This window comes from Gracilinanus agilis, chromosome 1 (assembly GCF_016433145.1).
Source record: "Gracilinanus agilis isolate LMUSP501 chromosome 1, AgileGrace, whole genome shotgun sequence".
Classification (NCBI taxonomy): domain Eukaryota; kingdom Metazoa; phylum Chordata; class Mammalia; order Didelphimorphia; family Didelphidae; genus Gracilinanus; species Gracilinanus agilis.
The window spans coordinates 133,950,363-133,974,286 of record NC_058130.1 but is presented as its reverse complement, the minus strand read 5'-3'; the positions used below and the strand labels follow the sequence as shown (position 1 = coordinate 133,974,286).

The 23,924-nt window shown below is 36.1% G+C and overlaps 1 protein-coding gene across 1 annotated transcript in view; it reads right to left on the bottom strand.

Annotated features, from left to right (window-relative positions):
• Positions 1-12,122, bottom strand: part of ABCA3 (ATP binding cassette subfamily A member 3) — a 79,753-nt gene extending 67,631 nt beyond the window's left edge. Inside the window, exons 1-5 of the mRNA XM_044657170.1 lie at positions 12,065-12,122; positions 11,586-11,850; positions 10,694-10,821; positions 8,006-8,171; positions 5,413-5,672 (exon numbers count right to left, since the gene is read on the bottom strand). Of these exons, the coding sequence (XP_044513105.1) occupies positions 5,413-5,672; positions 8,006-8,171; positions 10,694-10,821; positions 11,586-11,850; positions 12,065-12,118 (873 nt within the window). The 5' untranslated portion in view covers positions 12,119-12,122. The remainder of the gene's footprint in view (positions 1-5,412; positions 5,673-8,005; positions 8,172-10,693; positions 10,822-11,585; positions 11,851-12,064) is intronic.
• Positions 12,123-23,924: the final 11,802 nt, after the last annotated feature.

The window sequence follows — 23,924 nt, the reverse complement described above, 5'->3', positions numbered from 1 at the left end:
CAAAAGTTGGTGCTTGAGCTGAATTTTAAAGAAAACGTGGGAATTTAATAGGTGAGGGAGAGGAGTAGAAGCATTTCAGGCTTGAAGGGAAAATCATTACAAAGATATGGAGATGGGAGATGTAGTGAAGAATACCAAAGGTAACTGGACCATCAAATATGTGGAGAGTAGTAATGTGGAATAAGTCTGGAGAGGGAAGATGGGGCCAGGTTGCAAAGATCTTTAAATACTAAAGATATCTATAGAATAATCAGGAGTCACTAAAGTTTACTGAGTAGGGAAATGACAAGGTCAGAACTGTGTTTTAGAAAAGAAACCAAACCAAAAACACCCCCCCAAAAAACAAACAAAAAAACCCCACCTCTACAAAGGAAAAACTATTGCCTTTTACTATACATTTTAAACCCTTACCTTCTGCCTTAGAATGAATATTGTGTATTGGTTCCAAGGCAGAAGAATGGTAAGGGCTAGGCAATGGGGGTTAAGTGACTTGTCCAGGGTCACAAAACTAGGAAGTGTCTGAGACCAAATTTGAACCCATGATCTCCCATCTCTAGGTCTGGCTCTTGATCCACTAAGCAGGTTGCCTAGTTGCTCCATTTACTAAATATTTTTAAAACTAATGTAGTCACTATAGTTATAATGCAACCTAAAATCACATTAGCTCTTGAGCTAGTTATATCACAGTTCCTTATACTGAGTTTGTGGAAGATTTATATAGTCATGGAAAAAAAGGACTAAACCTACGATTTCATTGGTATAGGGAACTCCCCAGGGAGGAAATTCCTATTGCCAATGCAGGTTGTTAACTTCTCTGAAACTTAAAGTTTTAGAGGGTCATCTAAAACACAGATGTTAATAATTTGCTCAGGTCATGTAGCCACCATGTGTTCTGTATATAGCCCTGATATCAGATACTTATCAGGGATAAACTGATGTAACTGTTGGTGCAGATGATAGAACTCTGGACCTGGACTCAGGAAAACTTGATTTCAAGTTCAGCTTTAGTTACTTAGCTATGTGACTTGGAGCCAGTCACTTAACCTATGTCTGCCTCAGTTTTCCCAATTGTAAAATGGAGATAATAATAGCAACTACCTCACAAGACTGTTTAGAGGATCAAATGAGTTAATAATTATAAGGCACTTTGTACAGTACCTGTTAAAAGTAGGTGCTTAATAAATGTCTGTTCCCTTCCCTTCCCTTTACCTTTGATACAAAGATTGTTTCCCAAATAACTACTACCCTTTTCCCCCAGTTTTTCTTGTCTTTGTTCCTACAACAGTTTTCCAATTTCATTTCATCAAAATTATCTGATTACCTTCTGTTACTGCCTCTATTATCTCCTTTTTAATTAAAAAATTTCCCTTAGCCACAGTTATGAAAGGAAACTGATATGTTACCTATTTTATTTTAAGATATGACATTTAATATTCAGTTTAGGTATCTATTCATTTTAAGCTTATAGGTTATATGCTTAAAGATGTGGGTCCAAAATTAATTACTTTCAAACCACTTTCCAGTTTTCTCAGCAAAATTTGTCAGACAGAGAGTTCTTCTACAGGTAATTTATGTTCCTGGGTTTATTGAACACTGAGTTACTAAATTTGGTTATTTCTGATTCTTCCCGATTAAGTCTGGACACAAACAGATTTCAAAAGAGGAACTGCAAACTACTATCATGTGAAAACATGCTCCAAATCACTAATAGAGAAGTGAAAATTAAAATGACCCCAAGATTTCCCTCCTACCCTGCAACTGGCAAAGAAGACAAAAAGGAAATAATTAATATTCTAAGTCTTGACAGCACTATGAATTATTTTAATAGTTTCAGATTTTTTGCAATTATGTAAGAGAAGCAACTATTTTTATATGGTCCCCTAACTGGGTACACATCCCAAGAAGATGAAAGATAGAACAAAGGTCCAATATATGTTCAAATATTCCCAGCTGTCCCCTTTGTGAAGGGCAAGTCTGGAAGAGCAGGGACTGCCTGCTGACTTAAGTTGGTTGCCCATCGACTAGGAAATAGTTGAACAACTTATAATTTACTAAATGTAATGGAATATTACTATGAGGATATGATAAATATGAAGAATTCAGAGAAACATGGGGAAAATGTATGAAAAGATCCTGGACAAAATAAGCAGAACCAAAATTTGAACTATATACACAATGACTATGACAAAGTAAATGAAATACCAATAATAATAATCATCATCACCAATATTTTTAGCTTTAAAATTTTGAATTTTATTATACTTATTATTTATTATTATATTATATTTACTTTTCCAAATTTTAATTCCACTGAACAATTTGGTGCATTTTTAAAATTTGCATATCTTAACACAAAACTGTAACAATTATGTTACAAATCTTCATATTTAATGGTTCTAAATGAAGAACAGATCCCAAAGATTTTCAAGAAGAACAGATTATAATAATGAAGTCCACTGATACCCTCTCTCTTAGTACAGAGGTGGGGAACAATTATTGAGGAAAGTTGTATACATTGTCAGATTTGGTCATTGTATCGGGTGCTTTTGTGGTAAACTATTTTTCTTTCTTAAAAGGAGAGATTCAGTTTGGAGGGGAGGCTATATTTACAGAAATTACTGTAACATAAACATAGGAAACATCAATAAGACTTTAAAAAATAATTTAAGGGTAAGACTTTACAAAGTTATTGTGAGAACTAGAAGAAACATTAAGTATGAAAGATAAACTACAGTATAATTAAAACAATCCAAAATCAGAATTTCAAAGTTTGAGTTCTGGCTCTTCTTTCTGTGACTTTGAAGCCAGGAGAGACTTGGGTACAAATCTTCCCTAACATCTACTAGCTATGTGATCATGGAGAAGTTGCTTGACCTTGGAACTGTGCTTAGTAGGCAAGAGAAGGATGATGATCTAGAAATGGAGACTAAAAATAAGGTACAAACAGGTAGAATGATAACCAAAAGATAGTACAGAATGATAATCACGGGGAAGAAAAAAATCTCAGAGTTGAAAGGGTTCATTAAGTCCAACTTTACCTGAACAAGAATCCTGTGTTGTTTGTGATGTAACAGACAATTGGTCATCCCACCTTCATTTAAAGACCTCCAGGGAAGGAGAATGTATCAGCTCTTGAGGAAGCCTAATTCACTTTACAAATATTATCTCATTTGATCCTCACAACCACCTTGGAAGGGAGGTATTAGCATCTCTATTTTTATAGATGAGGAAACTGAGGCAGAGTATTTGTTGTTGTTGTTGTTGTTATTTGTTTTTAAGTGACTTGTCCAGAATCACACAGTTTAGCAAATGTCTCAGGCAAGATTTGATCTTTGGAATTCTTGACTCTAGATCCTACGCTTTATCCCTGTAATGCACAGTCCAAAGTGGGAGTGAAGAGGAAGGACCAGATGCTAGAGCAGGGGTCGGCAATGTATGGCTCTTTCTGCAGGAGCCATAAAGTCAATTTTTTTCAGGCGCTGTTACAGGAGTGTGCACTGTGAGCACTGTACGGCTCTCACAAAATTACATTTTAAAAAATGTGGCTTTTATGGCTCTCACGGCAAAAAAGGTTGCCAACCCCTGTGCTAGAGAGACTGTGAATGATATCTGAATGGACAAGGGGAACAAAGTATGGGAAAGATTCAAAGATAACTCCAAGATTCAAGCCTTGGTGATATGGGGAATAATGGTGCTATAAATGCAGCTGAAGAAATTATTCTTTGTTTTATTATCACTTGCAGCAGTTGTTCAAGTAAACATATTTGCTGAGTAATTCAATAACTTGCTTGTTTGGACCTAAGGCATCAAACATGTAGCCTACGGGCCTCCAAACCAGATTAAAATGTAATTGGGAAATATTTAACAACAAAAAAATACAACATAACATAGTTAAAGTTAATACGTAGTTTTCTAAGTCAATATGCAGCAGCAGGGATCCATATGTCTGGTTTAGTGACCCTGGTTTCTAGTTGAGTTTGAGATCACTGGTTTGGGCAAGACTGTTTTTTGCATCTGTTTTGTGCTTTTGTGGATCATTAGACCAGTTTCTTTTGAGAAATAATTATGAATCCACATTTCTTTAACTTCCCCATAACAATATCATAAAAGATTTGGTCAAATGTGTTGCTGAAATTAAGTTATTTGAAATCAAGGTCTACAATACCACCTTGCTCTGCCAAGTTATATTACAAGTAGACGTTTCATACTCAGTGCCCACACTCTCTCCAGAAATGCCAGAGGGGTAAATGGAAGAATGTGAAGCCAGAAGATGCAGCTTTTAAGAGACTGACCATGCTAGGGGTCTACATTAGATACTATGAGAATCTCTGCTATGGCCTATTCCTTTTGGTCATCCAAATTAATTAATTCATGGCATTCCACATTCTCAATCTTCTCAAATGGGGTATTAAATTTCTTGAGTGGCTTTACTCATCTGACTTTCTAAAACTTCTTACTCAAATCCTTTGAAATGCTCCTGTAATCGCTTCAAGGTTTGTGCCTACTTAAGAGATTCAAAATAATGGGCCATTAGCGTTGAAGATAATTTATAAAAAAAAATCTCCAAAGTGTTTCTGAGTAATAACATTATTATTTTTAAAATCTTTATCTTTATCTTGAAATTAATACTGTATATTGGTTCCAAGGCAGAAAGAAGAGTGGTAAGGGCTAGGTGATGGGGTTTAGTGACTTGCCTGGGGTCACTTAGGAAGTGTCTGCAGCTAGATTTGAGGCCTAGAGAGGCCTCTAGACCCTCTCAATCCGCTGAGCCACCTAGCTGTCCCTAGTAGCATTACTATTATTAAATTAAGTATATTTTGAGAGGAAGTACATTTTTTTGGATAACTAAAGTTCTAATCTGTTGGTCAGAAAATCAATTATAGTACCTTATGGTTATACCTTGTCTACTACCTAATACTACCTTAAAAATACAACTAAATATACTCTCTTCTCTCTCTCCTCTTTCTCTCTCTCTTTCCCTCTGTAATAGAAACTACTTTACTTTTCAATTATGCACTAATATTCTTGTTCTGCTGAATGTATTTCATTTATTTATAACAATTTCTAATTATTAATGCCTGAAGAACAGAGATTACCCACCAAGGCATAACATTTTGCATAGTACTTACATTTTAAGTACAAGCACTTAATAAATGTTTTCTGATTTTTGATTGAGGCTATGATTTGGGGTAAAGCAACAAGCAGTTTAAAATCATGCCACAACTCTCATACCATATAAGATTCTATTGCTATTGTATCACCCTCACTGCTATGTAACTTTTGTCTGAATAAGGCAGCTAGCAAGCTTCATTACAATTCCAGGGGCTATAAAGTAGCAGTTCCAAGACAGAAGTTAAACTGCTAGAATCAGTTTGACAGGGAATTTGCAAATCTAAATATAAATGTGATTACCTTCAATTTTCTTTCCTTCTCTTGTACAATGGCACGGATGATGGTGAGTGTGGAGTAAGTAAAGCTCAGCATGAGCAGTAAAGGAAGCTGGTACTGGATAGCAACCAGAAAAGAATCTGAAATGAATGGTGGGTAAGGGAACCTCTTTGCGATAATGGTGACTTTCTCAAACAGTCGGGTTGCAGCAGTGCTTGCATGGTATTGAATAATGGCTTTATCCACAGCATGCTGAACAGCCAGGAATCCTTCTCGGATGTATCCTAAATAAGAAAGGAGAGGAAACTAAGCCCAGGAAGTGGAAAGGTGGAAGTGCCAAGAGGCTGGCTCTCAGAGTGCTGCCCACCATATAAGTGAAAGTGTAGAGAACATCCTCGCAGATTTCATGCTGAGGAATACAGTGAAATGTTCACCTTTCTGGCCTTGCTACCACTGGTAATCTTTTCTGCTTCAGTGTCCCTAAAAAGCAAACATACACAAGCCTAGAGACAGAGATCCTGGGTACAAAACTGGTCTTGGGCATTTCCTAGTTTATGACTCTGGGGCAAGTCACTTACCCTCAATTCTCTAGCCTTTACTGCTTTTCTGCCTTGGGACTGATACTTAGCATCAATTGTAAGACAGAAGATAAGAGTTAAAAAAAATAAAAACAAAAACAAATGTATGTCCAAAGAGTGGAACAAGAATAAGCAGTAATATTTCATCTCTGCTTCTTTCTTTTATGTGAATACTATTTCATATGAATAGAAGAGACATGAATGGACAGGGTCTAAAATGCATGATGGGCAAGATTATACTATAAAAAATGAAGGCGATGGTTCAATTCAATTCAGCAAGCACTGATTAAAAGCCTACCATGTACAGGACAGAGGTAGCTAGGTGGCTCAGTGGATTGAGAGCCAGGCCTAGAGATGTGAGGTCCTGGGTTCAAATCTGGCCTCAGACACTTCTTAACTTTGTGACCCTGAGCAAGTCACTTAACTTCGCATTGGCTAGCCCTTACTGCTCTTCTGCCTTGGAACTAATATATAGTTCTAAGATGAATGGTAAGGGTTTTTAAAAAAGAGTCTACCATGTATGGGATACTATAAGAGATATTAGGGAGACAAAGACAAATGAAAAAACTGTCCCTGTCACTAGGGAGCACACATACTACTATGGTGATAAGAACATTTACTCCAGAGAAATAAACATGATTTAATTTGATAAGGGAGAGAATACTAACAACTAGGGGATCCTAACAAATCTTTTCTGTTCAAGGTGGATACATAAAATAGACCTTAAGGAAGCCAAGAGTCCAAGTGCCATAAGTGAGGAAAGAATATGTTCCAGGCATTGTAGCTAGCCTATGCAAAAGTGTGGAGGGGAGAGATGGAATGCTAAGCTTGAGGAACAGCAAGCAGGCTGGAATGTAGAGTGCATAAAGGGGATAATGTGAAATAAATCTAAAAAGGTAGACAGTAGCTGACCAAGAAGGGCCTTAAATGTCAGGATGAATAGTTCATATTTTATCTTAGAAGAATAGGGAATTACGGAAGCTCTTTGAACAAGGTCGAATTTGTGCTTTTGACAAATGTTCTGGCAAACATGTAGAGAGATGGACTGGAGAGGGGAGAGCCTAGAAGTAGGAAGACCAACCAGGAAGCTACTGTAATAAGTGAGAGATGGGACCTGAGGTAGGCTGGATGAGGGGAAAGAAGGAACTGGACAGAGGTAGGCCAGAAATCATTTGGCAACTGATTGGACTGGGGATAGAGAAGAGATGGGCAGGTTAAGGAAAATGGGCAAAGAGAAACACAAAATAAAGTCTCTAAAATAAGAAATGGAGAATACTTCCCATAAATGCAAGGTGAAACAGACATTTAGAACATTTGTTATCTTGTAACATTGTGGCATTTTATATCTATATGAGTACATGAGCATATAATTTTCTTGTTTAATTCTTTTTTTTTTTTAAACCCTTAACTTCTTTGTATTTGCTCATAGGCGGAAGAGTGGTAAGGGTGGGCAATGGGGGTCAAGTGACTTGCCCAGGGTCACACAGCTGGGAAGTGTCAGGCTGGATTTGAACCTAGGACCTCCCGTCTCTAGGCCTGACTCTCAATCCACTGAGCTATCCAGCTGCCTCCCTTGTTTAATTTTTAAGTTTAATTTCTCTTATATTTTTAGTGTATATGGTGTGTCCCTAGACTAGACTATAAGCTCTATAAAGGCAGGAATCGTCTTATCTAAATTTTGTATTTCCCTCATATGAAATATTATTGCCCCTACATTGGTTTCTCTTTCTCTCTCTTTTTAAATCCTTACCTTTGGTCTAAGATTCAATACTAAGTATTGGTTCCAGCATAGAAAAGTGGTAAGGGCTAGGCAATGGAGGGTAAGTGACTTGCCTAGAATCACACAGCTAGGAAGTATATGAGGCCAGATTTGAACTCAGGGCCTCCCATCTCTAGGACTGGCTCTCAATACACTGAGCTATCCAGCTGTCCCCTTAATAAATCTACTGAACTAAACTGACTTAAGCAGTGAAGAAACAGTACTATTTAAAAACAAACAAACAAACAAACAAAATCCATGCACATAGGGTCCTCCTTACCAGGTTCTCCTCCATCAGGGAATGAGGGTTCCCTAGGTCCTGGATTCGGGAAAAGTGGAAAGAGAGAGGTAGTGTGCCATCCCTCAATCTCTCTTGGAAAAAAGAAAGTCATCCCAGCCCACATATCATTCTTCCGAAAGTAACTGAAGCGTAAGTGGTACTTAACCTACAAAGAGCAAATAAGAAATAGAATGTATTCTATTGGAACAAACATTTTTTTATCTAAAACCTGAGAACAAACACTTCTTGTTTAAGCAAAAGATATTTTGTTGAGAAGTCAGATATGATTAAGGGACAGATGCCCACATACAGTCAATATTCAAGTGAGAATCTTGTCCTGAACCAAGGAGCAAATCCCATTGTGGTGACATGGACATTAGGCTACCTAAGCTAGTCTCTTTATTGGTCAATATTTCAAGTTGTTCCTGCTAGATGCAGTGAATCATAACTTAAATGGAACAAATGGATGATCATGCTGACTCTCAACTCCAGAATAGGGGTCTTACAAACTTAACAGGTCAGGCACACAAAAATGTCCTTATTCACATCTAAAAAAAATATAGCAATTGGGAAACATTTTTTATAGCAGGTATCTCTGATAAAGACCTTATTTCTCAAATACAGAGAACTGAGTCAAATTTATAAGAATACAAATCATTCCTCAATTGATAAATGTTCAAAAGGACATGAATAGGCAGTTTTCAGAAGAAGAAATCAAGGTTATAGATAATCATATGAAAAAATGCTTTAAATTTTTCTTGATTAGAGAAATGCAAATTAAAAGAACCCTGAGGTACCACCTCATACTTATCAGATTGGTTAATATGACAGAAAAGGAAAATCATAAATGCTGGAGGGGATGTGGCAAAACTGGGACATTAATGCACTACTGGTGAAGTTGTGAACTGATCCAACCCTTCTAAAAAATTATTTGGAACTATGTCTAAAGAGCTTTAAAATTGCATATCCTTTGACCCAGCAATACTACTAATAGGTCTGTATCCCAAAGAGATTAAAAAAAGGGGTAGAAAACAATTTTTTTTTGGTGACGGTGGCAAAGAATTGGAAACTGAGGGGATGTCCATCAACTGGGGAATGGCTGAACAAGTTGTAGTATATGATTATAATGGAATATTGCTATGCTATAAGAAATGGTGCGAAGAATGATTTAAGAAAGATCGAGAAAGACCTACATGAACTGATGCAAAGGGCAGTGAACAGAATTAGGTGAACTTTTTTTATTTTTTATTAAATTTATTTATTTTTAATTATTTTTCCAAGATTACATGCTTTATGTTCTCTCCCCTGTTTCTTCTCCCCTCCTGGAGATGACAAGCAATTCTACTGAGTTACACATGTATTATCATTCAATACCTTTTTCCATATTATTCATTTTTGTAATAGAATAGTCTTTTAAAACCAAAACCCCAAATCCTATATCCATATAAATAAGTGATAAATCATATGTTTTTCTTCTGCATTTCTACTTCCACAGCTCTTTCTCTTGATGAAGATAGCATTCTTTCTTATAAGTCTCTTGGGATTGTCTTGGATCACTGCATTGCTATTAGGAGCAAAGTCTATTACATTCAATTATCCCATAATGTTTCAGTTACTATGTACAATGTTCTCCTGGTTCTGCTCATTTCACTCTGCATCAGTTCATGAAGATCTTTCCAGTTCTTACAGAAATCAAGCAATTCATCATTCCTTATAACACAATAGTACTCCATCAATACCACAATTTGTTCAGCCATTCCCCAATTGATGGGCACCCCATCATTTTCCAATTTTTTGCCACCACAAAGAGTAAGGCTATAAATATTTTTATATAAATATCTTTTTAAATCTAGGAGGATATTTTACACAGTAACAGCAATATTATGTGTGATGAACATTTATGAATGACTAGCTATTCCTAGCAATATAGCAGTCCAAGAAAATCCTCAAGGACTCATGATGAAAAAAGCCATTTGTATACAAAGAAAGAACTGATAGGAGTCTGAATGCAGATCAAGACATGCTATATTTAAATTTATTTTTTTCACTTTTCTTTCATTTGTTTGAATTTTCTTTCACAAAAGGGCTAATATAGAAAGATGTTTTATATTATTACACATGTAGAATCTATACTAGATTGCTTGCCATCTCAGGAAGGAAATGGGGTAAGAGGGGAGAATCTGGTTCAAACTTAAAAGAAAATTAATGTTAAGAATTGTTTCTTCATGTAATCAAGTTAAAAATAAAATATTAGTAAATGAAAATTTTAATAATATGGCATTTAAAATGTTAAGAATTCATACCTAATTTTATCTTGAAATACTAGCTAGCTATTCTGCTAGCAAGTGAAAAAATGCCATCCTGTACCAGAGCAGAGGTCTAGAAATCAAAAGCCCCTTTAGAAAACTTATAGCATTAGAAAGGGCACTAAGAGATCATGAGGCCTAGTTGCAAAGCTTCAGATAAGACATATTGACAGCTATTTAATCATAAGAACTTCATGAAAACCAAGGATGTTGGATAAAAAGATCTTTGAAAGTAAGACAAAGATCTGTCTGACTAAATTAAATGAGGTGAAGACAGAAGGATGGATGATAATTTGAAGCCTATACAGCTGAAGACTTTGTTAAAATCACTGAAACCAACTGATATCATAAAAATAACTTAAATAAATAAATGCTTCCTTACCTCAAGTGGCAGGGGTTCCTTGTAATAATTGAAGTTGTGCTCAAACACGACAGCAGCCAGCACATTGTAAGAGTGATTATTAAACTTAATGTAATCCTCAAAATCCTTTTCTGAGGGAAAACCACGAACTGCAGAGAAAAAAAATCCAAACAGTGAGTACTCTGCATAAAGTCATAATGTTCAATCACCCTGAGGAGATGTGGGAGTGTTGACCCATTTCATTCACATTCAAGGGAGGCCAAATTTCTAAAGCTCTCCATGTTCCTATAAAAAATAAGTTCTCTTCTCTCCATGAGGGAGAATGCAATACAGTAATGATTAGGAAAGCAATCTACTTATGAGATTTTAAACTGTGACTTATTTATCTTGTTCCCTGCACAATTGTACACAGTACTTTGCATATAGTGGGGTGCTTAATGTTTGTTAAATTAAACTGAATGAATGAATGAATGAATGCATTACTTAGAAACAGATCACTGAATTGAGAGCTGTAAAGGACCTTTTAGGTCACCTAGCCCACCCTAACCTATACCTGAAACATGAATCACCTCTACAAAATCCTTGATAAATTGTAATCTAGCTTCTGATGATTTCCATTGCTTCCTAGGACAGTCTATTCTGCTTTTGGAGAGTGTGAACTTTTAGGAACTTTCTCTTCATTTGAAACTGAAATTTGCCTCTCTATAACCCAAAGACTGAGGATTCTGCCCCCTGGTTAGAGGCACAGTTAGTCTGCTATGTTTTTTTAAACCTAATTTTCCAAAATACATCAATCTACAGAGATATTTATCACTCAAAGGGATAAGTATAAAGAGCTAAACTTGAAGTAACTCTTATGAAACCACTTGTTAATACATTTATAGAAAACACCTATCTCCCCACACCATCTAACCTTTCATATCGATGACTAAAGTCTTTTTTGCCATCTCAGTGATTGTCTTCACAGCTTCACTGTTGGAAGGAACATAAACCAGTTCCCATGAATCTTCTGGCGGAGGAAAGTTGAAAAACAGGGGCAGGTCACTGATGGACTGGCCAGGGTATATGGTAGCATTGGGAATGTTTTCTGAGTGAATATTCTGGCGAAGCCAAATTAGTATTCCAGAAAACAGCAAAGGCAGGAGAATTTCCAAGACTGTTACTACAATCTTCCGCTTCTAAAAGAGAAATGAAATTCTGTGTTAATCCAAAATAGAGTACATATACAGAGCACCCCCTTGAAAATTCCTTGCTCTTCTAGTCCCATAGCTTCCAGAGGTCCCTTGCCTGAAGAGGTACAGTCAAAAGTGAATGAAAGGGAACTGGAATTATTTTCCCCGTTTGGACCAAGTCCCACACCCCATTTCTTTCCATATGTACACCTGTATCTACCTTTAAGGTGTAGTTCTTCCAGAGAAGAAGTGTAAACTGCCTGAACACTGCCATTCTTCTGTCCAAATGGGAAACTCAACACTAGAGAGAGACAGGAAGAAAAAAAATAGATTTATGATAAACATTTTAGTTGTAGATCTTTTGAGGGATGTGTTGAAAGGGATGGTAAAAATAACAGGGAAAAGCAATTTGTTAATGTAAAACCTTTCCCCTACATGGCTCCTTCTTTACTCTGATCTTTAGTTTTATCAATTATTACATTAATGAAAAAACAAAGACACAGAGGAAAACACCTAAGACCATAGACTTCCTTACTTGGCCCCAAAGAGACTCCATAATATAATGTTTCCTTTTGTGTTGTCTGTACACAAGCTCCACCAGGTGAAGGATTATTATTATTATTTTTAAAGGAATATGTGCCAGAGATTTCTGCCTGCATTTTTCTGATAGTGAGAGAGCACTGTTCATATTTGATTTCACTGGTATGAGAAATCTGTAATCTAGAAACTCCCTTCTTTCCACATGCAGATTATCTTTATATAATCTCTATTTGTCTCTTTATCTGCAAATGAGTGACTTGCCTATAGTCACTGAGCTAGTTAGTATTACACGTAGTACCCGAAGCCAGGTTTTCCCAACTCCAAGGATAGTCCTCTATCTACTCTGGGGTTTGGTCCAATGGCATACTTGATATATAGGATTGCTCAACAACATTACATTAATCAGAGAACAAATCTGTTCCATAGAATCAACCAAAAAACAAGCTTAAGCGACTGCTACATGAAGGGTATGTGAATATAAACATAAAAGTGAGACACAGTTCTTGTCCTCAAAGTGTTTATATTTTACTGGACAAATAAGGAAGCAAAATATTTAGGTTAACGGACTTTACCAGAGTCTTATTTTTTGACTCAGTCACTAAGCCTAGTCTAACACAGTGTCAGTGCAGTAACTTGGTGCTGAATCCTTAAAATCTGATTTGAGAGCAGCTAGATAGATAATGTGCCAGGCCTGGAGTTGGGAGGACCTGGATTCAAATCTGACCTGAGATATGTCCCAGCTGTGTGACCCTGGACAAGTCACTTAATCCAAATTGCCTTGCCTTTGCTGTTCTTTTGACTTAGAACTGACACTAAGACAGAAAATAAATGTCTATTTTTTAAAAATCTGATTTGTGTGTTAAGGAGTTGCAACATAGGTAAAGGGGGAAGGATCCCAGAGTCAAGACTGGCTATCATATTCCAAAGACTTTCTGTTTGCTATTTTTAAAAAAAGATGAATGAAGATAGATGGCCATATGCATCAAGTCTTGCGATTTCTACATCCACATTTATTTTAAAAGTAAGCATTTATTACTCACATAGCTACTACCTTAGGCTGGGCCTTAATTACCTTTCATCTAGACTTCTGAAATGACTCCTAATTGGACTCCCTTCCTTAAAAGCTCTCCTCACTCCAAACCATCTTCAATGCAGTGGCCAGAGCAATTTTCCTTAAATATAAATCTGACCATGTTGTTCTGCTAACTTGGTAAACTCTCATGATGCCCTACTGCCTCTAAAGAAAATGTAAAATTCTCTATTGGGATTTTAAAGTAATTCATAAAAAAAAGTACTTCACAGCTGAGCCTAATCCTATCTTTCAAGCCTCATTTATTATATGACTGGTCAAACTGGACTTCTCTCTGTTGTTCCCATATCCTACCTTTTGTACTGGACATTCCCAAGCATAGAATGTATCTCTTTAACTGAACTCATAGAATCTCATTTCCATTATGAAACAGTTTAAGCACCACCTACTCCATGAAGTCTCTCCTGAATCCCCCCAAATAATAGCATCCTTCCTCCCAACCATTTTATATTTCTTTTGCATTACTTATATGTATATCTTGTCTCTCCTATAAAATGCAGACTCCTGGAGAGTAAATATTGTTTTATTTCCTGTATCTGCCCAGTACCTAGCACAATGCCAGGCATATGGTAAATGCTTAATCAAAATTCATTGGATTGATTGCAAAATGTCTGGAAAGTACCCTGGATTTATAGTAAGAAAACCTGAGTTCAATTCTGCCTCTCCCATTTACTGTCACAGCATGACCTTGAGCAAGAAACTTCACCAATCTGGGGCCTCAAATTCTTCATCTTTGAAATTAGGGAGGTGTGGACCAAATGAATTATATGGGCCTTTGTGACCATTTGTATGGCAAACCACCAATCATCAGTAAAAATAAAGATTAGCCATTTTAATCCATAGGTTTTTTGACTAGTCAAAGAAACTATAACCAAAGTTTAAATAAGATCTGGCATGTATAACAGGGTAGAATTAATCTTTCTTCCTTTCCCTTTCAGAAAAAAAAGGACCTTTAAAGCAATTTCAAAATTACAGAATTGGACACACTAATTTTTTTTCCCGTTGAGCCTGAAGAGATCAATTAGATCATATTATATTAAGTGGGAGTACCTGTTGGAAAAGTACGCTATTATAACAGCATAGCTCAATGACACTGAAAATGCCCAGAAAAAGGAAGGGAGGGAACTAAGTTCAGGTGCTTAGAGTACAGTTTCAGATGATGACTAGACTTTTGAGAAATTCCTGTGTGGAGAAGGGAGAAAGCCTAAGGTTGCCCTGCTCATTTCCTAACGAGATTTCAGAAGTCTTAAATTTCTTAGTATGAACAGAAGCATATGACTTCTTAAGCTTTCTATAAAGAAGTCAATATAAATGAACTCTTATGATCATAGTAGATGCAAATTAAAATCAATTTAATTATTTTGGATAGCTATATAGAGATTAAATGCAACACACTGAAAAGTTTATAACAGAATTAAATTAAATTGAACAAATGTTTATTAACATTTGAGGCAATATGCTAGGCCCTGAAAATACAAAGATGAAATAAGAGTTATATCATTAGGTAGCTACTTACTAGTAAGGTATATATAACTCACAAGGAAGTACACAATTAGTAAATTCTTCTGCAGCATACTTCAGAATATTTCAAAATATCTTTTTTCTTTAAAAAGGACAATATTATTTGACTTTCTATGGGAAAAATAAATGATATTCTAATAATCAATATACAAAAAAAATCAATGTTGTTCACATATGCTGATTCTTTTTTCTAGTAGATTCTTTAATAGTTTATGCTTCCAAAAAAAGTTAATATTTCACTTAAAAAAACCACTTTTAATACTAGTATGAAACAGAGTCTCAATAATGTACCTAATAACTTAAAATGTTTTATAATGAATCACATTATAAAAAAGTATAAGTTTGAAGGAAACTAAAATTATGTATGCAAAAAGGTTAATATGTAGCTTCTAAAATTATTTTCATTTCTAAATTAAATACAATGTAGAATTAAAGAAAGGTTTTCCCATTAATATCATAATTAATTAGAATATAAATTAAGATTAGAAGGAGGGTATAGAGATTGGACTTGTGATTTTATTAGTATAGAGAACTCAACAAGTGAGGAAACTCCCTCTGCCTATGTAGGTTGGCATCTACCCTGCAATTGACAGTTTTAGAGAGCTGGCTATATTACTGAGAAATCAAGGGTTTTCTCAGGGTCACTCAATCTATATGAATCAGATGTGAGATTTTTCAATCCATGTCTTCCTAGCTTTAAGGTCAACTATCCATTATTCTAGTCTAGTTAATAATAAAAGATTTCTCAATGCTAAAGAACTATATAGTACAAGACATAACAAAATGTTTTTAATATAAAGAAAAAAAGTCAAAGCCAGATAGATACAGATCGAAATGTACATGTGTATATACATACATACATATAGTTAGGGGCAAGAGATTTTACGTTAGGAACTACAAGAGTTGAGATGGGCTTCCAGCTCTGATAAGTCTGAACTATTATCTTCATATGTGAGGATGAGTTTTAAAGGCAGTGAATTAAACAAGGCACCTAGGAGGCAGCCGAAGAAGCTCAGTGGATTGAGTGCTAGACCTAGAGTCAGGAAGTTCTGAATTCACATCTAACCTTAGACATTTACTAATTTGAGTGACTCTGGGCAAAACACTTAACTTCTGTTTGCCTCAGTTTCCTCATCTGTAAAATGGAAATAACAAAAATACTTGCTGCCCGGGGTTGCTGTGAGGATCACATGGTATATCTATAAATTACCTAGCACATAGTAGGCATTATGTAAATATCAGTTATTATTATTAAACAGGAGGAACAGAGTAGAACTGCTACTTATTCTTTTCTCCTTACCTATCCCCATTCCAAATTAATTATTTTTAAGGGAATGGGGCCAAAATGATTGAAGATCAAAGAAAAGGCTCCTTCAATATTTGGGGAGTAAGATCTTAGAATCACAAAATTTTAGAGCTGGAAGGAACTTTAGTAGTCACCCAGTTCAATCCTCCTCCCTAAAAGGTGAGAAAATCAAGGTCCATGATGGTTCATTGACTTGTTTAAAGTTACTCAAGTAGTAAGCAGCAAAGTCAGAATTTGACTCTTAAGTCAGTTTGGACTCCAAATCTACTGTTCTTTCCCCTACACTGAATAAAATTCCTCTCAAGAATACAGCAGTAGGTCTCTGTGTAGAGAAGATAAAACCTGTGGGGTTATTGCCACTTTAGGCTCAGGAAGAAAAAGAAAGCAAAGACATTCTTATTCCTTAAGTAAGATAGAAAAGAACTGACCTGAGGTCCTAGGGAGAAATTCACTGTAGTCCTTCTTCCTCCAGAGAACAGGAAAAAAATGGAAGGGACACAGCCACCCTGGGGTGGAGCTAACAAAACTTTTGAGTGTGCCTATGTCCTCCTAACAAGGCAGCCCTGAAATCTGGCAACATTGCCTACTCTGAGAGGTATAAGGAAAAACATTTGATGATATGACATAATTCCCAGGCAACTCTTGAGAAATAAAGAACACCTAAATATAATTTAGAAAATGCTAACAAAATAATATAGTCATAAATAGCTTGCCCACAAGTCAGAACCAGGGCAAAAGGTTTATGCTTTAGGCAAAATAGATCTGACATATACAAATCTGTACTTAGAAAAAGATCAGTTAAATTTTCAAGGCAAAATCTTAAGGTATTATATAAATGTGAGATATTAGGTAATGATTCTTTACTTTTTATTTTTTTCCCCAAACCCTTGCTTTTGTCTTAGAATCAATACTATGTAATTGTTCCAAGTCAGGAGAATGGTAGGAGCTAGGAAATGGGGGTTAAGTGACCTGCCCAGAGTCACACAGCTAAGAAGTATTTGAGGCCACATTTGAATCCAAGACCTTCCATCTCTAGACCTGACTCTCTATCCACTGAACCATCTAGCTGCCCTCTGATTCTTTTCCTCAGTGAATTTAAAATATGATTCAACTAGAACCTACCACTAAACTGATTTACACATTACTATTTGGAAACATTTTCTACTGATTAAAGTAAATTGTACTTATATTTCATATAGATGCTTATATTTATTTCATTTTAGATACAAACTCAAAAAGCTAATGTTTGACAATCCTCCCCACTGGTACTTGGTTAGATGCAAAACAAAAAGATTCTCTCCTCTGCTAGGATCCCCTTGAGAAGGATTTTAATTGATAGGGGTCTTAAAGCATTTTGCATAATGGAGTTAAAAACATTCTGCAATATGGATGTACTTAGTTGCACAGTATTTAAGCTCGGTATAGCCAGTTATTCTGTTGACATTTGCTCATTTAAAAAAGTTAATTCTCCCTAAGTTGCCTATAGTAACTGGCATCTTTGTTTTGTGAAACACACTGAATTTGGATTCAGGGCACATATGTTGAAATGCTTGCCCTGCTGCCAAATTATCTGTGTGACTAGGTAACTCCATTCCCTTCCCTGTAGCTCTCTTTTCTTTTCTGTAAAATGAGGAGGGTGGGTTAGATGTCTGAATTTCCACCCAGTCTTACATGCCATTGAACTCAAACGACTCATCACATTTGTCAAAAGTTCCAGCCTGGAATCATGAAGAAATGAATTATCATTAAGTATTTAGAAAGCCACACATACAACCTCAAATAATTCCAAGAAACTCTGGAGAGCTAACTCCTGTATTTGAAAACTCTGGGTTTATGGAACATTGCAGTTTTTAGAATAGCAAGAAGAGTTGTTTCAAGAAAGGGCACAAAATTAAGTCCACAAAATAAGAAAATCAATTGTCCGTGGCACAGACTATCCTCATTTTATAGGTGAAAAACAAAAACAAACAAACAAAAAGACCAGCTCCACCACTGTTGGCTTACAGAGACTATTAGTAATTGAGGTAAAATATGAAATCAAGTTACCATTCTTTACTTAGGATCCTATTTTCTAGAAGACTGTAAAAACAAGATACTGGCATGTGTGAATTTTTTTTTTTAATAAAAAGTCACCACTTCTTTTCTGCTGCATCACAATCTTAAGACTACCCAAATGGTCTTTCATGGTTTGAATAAAATCAATTCATTTCAACACAATTGTGTGTTATGAATTTAAGTTTTCAAAATTAGACAAACAAATCTAAGACCTCAAGGATACTACAGAGTTTAAGAGCAATCCAGCTTGGATGTTTAATCACTATGTCAGCAACTAGAATGTACTCTTCTGAACTGGACACCAACAAAGCTTTCTTTGTTCACCTTGTGTTGAACTGTGGGGAGGCCTGTCTTGTTCCCAAATCAGGGGCTTGCTTAAGACAGGAAGTTAAAAAAGAGATTGCCTCTTCAATATCAGCTACTAAATTCAATGGTTGGAAGAAATGAAAAGGGATTGCTGACTATCAGAATTCTAACAGAAGCAACACAACTTCCTGCCATAATTGGGGAACTCCTCCTGGCTTACTAGTTGCTGCTACCAAGGGTGGCCTTTAATAGCCCTCCTCTTTAGATCACAGTCTGTGGCTTTCTATGTCTTCCAGGGATCTTAGAAAGGTTTCTTTCTAAGGTTTCTCATGAAAAGCCAAGAAAACATGTCTAGTGTTTCTCATTTAAACCTTGCTCTTAGAAATACAAGATAAAATAAACTATAATGATAGGTAATCCTAGGCCCAGGGGCTGTGTTAATATTGGATAAATTGGATAAAGAGTGATTAATAAATCTGCCTCTGGATCAGGGAAGTCTAAAATCAATCAATCAGTCCGTAAGTATTCAAGTGCCCACTTTATTTCAGGTACTGTGCTAGATGCTGGGGATACAGATACAAAGAATAAAACAATCCTACTTGCAAGGAGTTTACACTCTGATAGAGATGGCAACAAGTATATAAGTATATATAATATGCAAAGAATAAATATAGAAGAGTTCATTCAATACCAAGTAGACTGAAAGGGAGACACTAGCAGTTGAAAGAATCACAAAAGATCGATTTTTGTAGAAAACGGTATATAAACTGTGTCTTGAAGGAAGAAAGGGACTCTAAGTTAACAGGATTACTGTGAGGACAAGAATGGGGGAATATGACCATATTGGTATGACCATAGGCAAACCTGAATATTCATAAATAGTAAAATCTAAGTCATATATAATAATCAAGTTTCATATAACCTCAATTTAAGAGGAAATTACAGTCTATATTTTAAATGGAGATCTATATTTTAAACAGACTCAATTTTGCATGAAAGAGTTGGGATTGGAATGAAGTAATTTTTTTAGCAAATGAATTAAAAAGAATTTTTAAACATCTATGTGTTAAACTGACAAATACAATTTTTTAAAAATGGGTTAGTAATTTAAAATTTTGACAGTTTTCATACTTAAAAAATTAATACATAATACATACATTAAATATTAATCCCACTGAATTTCTTACATTTGTACATTCTTGCATGGCACATTTTATCCCTACATATGACCACTAATTCTCCTGATAAAAGCATTAAGCTATGTTGATTATCATAAAATAGAAACTACTTTCTCCCAGAACTATAGTGGATTCAACACTAAAGTTATCTAAGAGTGAGCTATTTTCTGTACAATCTGTTAGAGGCATCCATGACATTAAGGGTTCAGCTTAATTCTGGGGGTTATCACATTTCCCTTAGCTCTAGCATTCACCTAGAAATTTGGGAGAAATATGACCTGGGCAACCTCATTTACTGGTATCAAGTAAAATTCTACATATGCAAGCAACTATATACATATGTGTGTATCTATATATACATATATATTAATTTTTTTCTAATTATAGAAACATTTTTTGACAATTTTGTTGTTACATCTTGTAATTCAAATTCTCTTTCCTTCTCTTCCTCTCTTCTTCCCCCAATTCCTTGAGGTGGCAAATAGTCTGATACGGATTTTGTCAGTGTTTTCATGAAACACATTTCCATATTCCTTGTGTTGTGAAAGAAGATAAACCATACAAATAATAAAAAATGCACAAAAGTGAAAGATGAAGGCCAACAACAATATAGTGAGAGGCAGTGATACAGAAGAGAGAGCACTGATTTTAGAGTAAGGACATCTGTATTAAAATAGGCTTAATATTAGTTGTGACTTTGGGCAAGTTGTCTGACTTTTCTGTATCAGTTTCCTCATTAGTAAATGGCAGATAATAATTTTTGTACTACTTGAATTATAGGGCTTTTGTGAATAAAGTTTTATAGCACCCAGGTCCTCCCATCCCTCTCACCACCACACGGGTCCCTAAAAGTTGTCTCAGGTTCAAGGCACATTTTCCATCAAGAATCCACATTAAAACCAATAAGGCTCATAAGCTCCTACCCAAGTGTTCCTTTTATTAATCAACCAGAAGACACAGTTCAAAGTAAAAAACATTCCTCTGCTCCAGAATCCCTGGACTAATCTGTCCACCATTCCCCCAGGCTTCTAACCCTGAAAGATCTCTCTGATCCTATGTTCTCCATACTCATCAATGGATGAGTTCCTCCTGGAAGCACAATTTAAAGGAAGTAACCAGGCTAGCCATGCTCACTTCTTCATTCCTCTCCCAGCATCCCTCCAGATTCTCTCTACCAAGAGCACTTTCTCTTCTCCTTCTTGCCTCCATCTCTAAACTACTAACAGCTATTTTATGTATCTTCCTTCATTAAAATGTAAGATCCTTGAAGGCAGGAACTAATTTTTTTTTTTAAACCTTACCTTCCATCTTGGAACCAATACACAGTATGGTTCCAAGGCAGAAGAGTGGTAAGGGCTAGGCAGTGGGGGTTAAGTGACTTGCTCAGGGTCACACAGCTGGAAAGTGTCTGAGGCCAGATTTGAACCTAGGACCTCCCATCTCTAGGCCTGGCTCTCAATCCACTGAGCTACCCAACTGCCCCTTTTCTTTTTTGCTTGTATTTGTATTCCTTTCACTTAGCTTAGTGCCAGGCATATATAATAAATACTTATTCATTTAAAATAGCATAGCAAATAAATGAAAAGAAAAAATCCTGTCTCAATCCAACAAGACAAGAATATATTCTCCCACATAACCCATGCAAGAAGGGGCACAGGTAACAAACATGTATGTTCTTAGAGTTTGCCTTGCTTAGGAATAAAATCTTTCTTAAAAATCTACTTTTCCTCATATTCTCCCCACTTCTCTCCTATTTTCCTATTTAGTTAAATGTATTTCCTTACCCTGCTGTGTGTATTCTTCCCTCCTTTGACCAGTTCAGATGAGTGAAGTTCAAGGATAAGTGGCTCCCTCATCCCATCTTCATTTGTATAGAAGTCTACTTGCACACTGTGATTATTTAAGTTAATTTCGGCTCTCTTTTCTCCCATTATGTATTCTTCTTCCTCTCCCTTACCATTCTTCTTTTAAATAATCACGACGAAGCTATTCAATTCTCCCTAAGATCCCTGATGATGATAGATTCTGAGAGAACATACATATAATCTTCCCATATTATAATGTAAACAGTGTGTCCCTACTTGATCTCTTAAGATTGCTTGCTTGTTTTTAACTTTTCATTTAACTCTTAACTCCTGTATTTGAACTTCAGTGGTCATTTCATTAGGAATACAGGAAATCCATTTTTCCCTTGTAAGATTATATCATATTCACTTTTGCTTGTAAGTTATTCTTGACTTTAAGGCTAGTGTCTTTTGTCTTCTGGAATATCACATCCCAAGTTCTCTACTTCTTTATACTGATGGGTTCTGAATTGTGGGTGATCCTGATTGTGACTCTTTAATACTTGAGTTCTTCCTTCCTGGCTGCTTGAAGTACTTTTTCTTTGATCTGGAAGCTCTGGATTTTGAATTAAATGTTCCTGGGAAGTTTTCACTTTTGGATTTCTCTCAGGAAGTGACCAGAAGATTCTATTTCTACTTTTTCCTCTAGTTAAAAAAAACACAAAAAACCTAGGTAGTTTTAAAAAGCATGTTATCTTTTTGTCATGATGTCTAGGTAGTTCAATACTTAAATTCTCTCTCCATTTGTTTTCCAGGTCTATTTTTTTGGTCTTTTGCCTTTTTAAAAAAACCCTTACCTTCTGTCTTATAATCAATAATAAGTATTAGTTCCAAGGCAGAAGAGTGGTTAAGGGCTAGGTTATTGGGATCGAGTCATTTGTCCAGGGTTACACAGCTAGGAAATGCCTGAGATCACATTTGAATTCAAGACCTCCTATCTCCAGGCCTGGGTCTCTATCCACTAAGCCACCTAGCTGCCCCTTTGAACTTCAATTTTATATTTCTTATTATCTCATCCAGTCACTGGCTTCTACTTAGTCCATTTTAATTCTCAGGGAGTTTGTTGCTTGAACGTTTTATACTTCTTTTCTATCTGCAGAACTTAAATTCATTCCCTTTCTAACTCTTTCTTCAGTAGTTCTCATTTCTTTTGCAGTTTTTCCTCTAGTACTCTTTCATGTATAAAAGCATTTCAAGCTCCTTTTAAACACCATTTGCTTCATCTCTTCCAGGAATTTAAGTTTAAGTTGTGCCAAAACTAGGTTTTTCTTTGAGGTTTGTGGATGTTACGGAATCATCCTCTCCTTTTGGGTTTGTGTTTTGAACATTCTTGTAACCATAATAGCTTTTCTTTTTTCTTTTTTGTGGAGTTCTTTTTTTGTTTGCTCATTTTCCAGCCTATGTACATAAATTTAGATGGATTTTATGTTAGGGCCAGCCTCTGTGCACTTCTTTTTTTAAAACTCTTATCTTCCACCTTAGAATCAATATTGTGTATTGATTCCAAGGCAGAAGAGCAGTAAAGGCTAGGCAATGGGGTTAAGTGACTTGCCCAGGGTCACACAGCTAGGAAGGGTCTGAGGCCAGATTTGAACCTAGAATCTCTCATCTCTAGGCCTGGCTCTCAGTCCACTGAGCTACCTGGCTGCCCCCCCTTCTACCCTCCCCCCAGCGCACTTCTTGAGGGAATTTCTGGACTAGTTCTACTGCTAGCTTCTTGGGGGGTATTAAGAGTGCTATGTTAAGGAGAGTTGAGTGCTAGATTTCAGGAACAGCTCATAATGAGCTTTTAATGCTCCCAAAGTGGTCTAATACAGAGCACTGTTCCCTTGGTCTGAACTACGCAAGATCCTTACTTGGGTCTCGGCTTGGACAACACTTGCGGGTTTTCCCCATTTGGAGTTCCAGTAGATTGCTACTAGATTCAGCCACCTGGAAAGCTCTGCTGGTTTAGATAATAGAATTGCAAGCTTCCCTTTGGTCTGGGATTGCCCTGGTTGATCCTCTACAGGTTTCAGATTGCACTAAAACTGGAACTGGGGTTTAAGCCATATAACTGTTGCTTGCTCCTAAACTTGCTTTTAGCACAGTGCAGTCTAGCATCCAGAACCATTCCTCAATCCTAGAATGCCACTGAGCTGCCAGTTTGTAGCAATTTTTGCACAAGTTTAGATCCCTCTGTGCTGGATCTTAGAATCTCTTCTTTCCTCAGTGCAGTGTCTCCCTGTGCTCTAATGCTC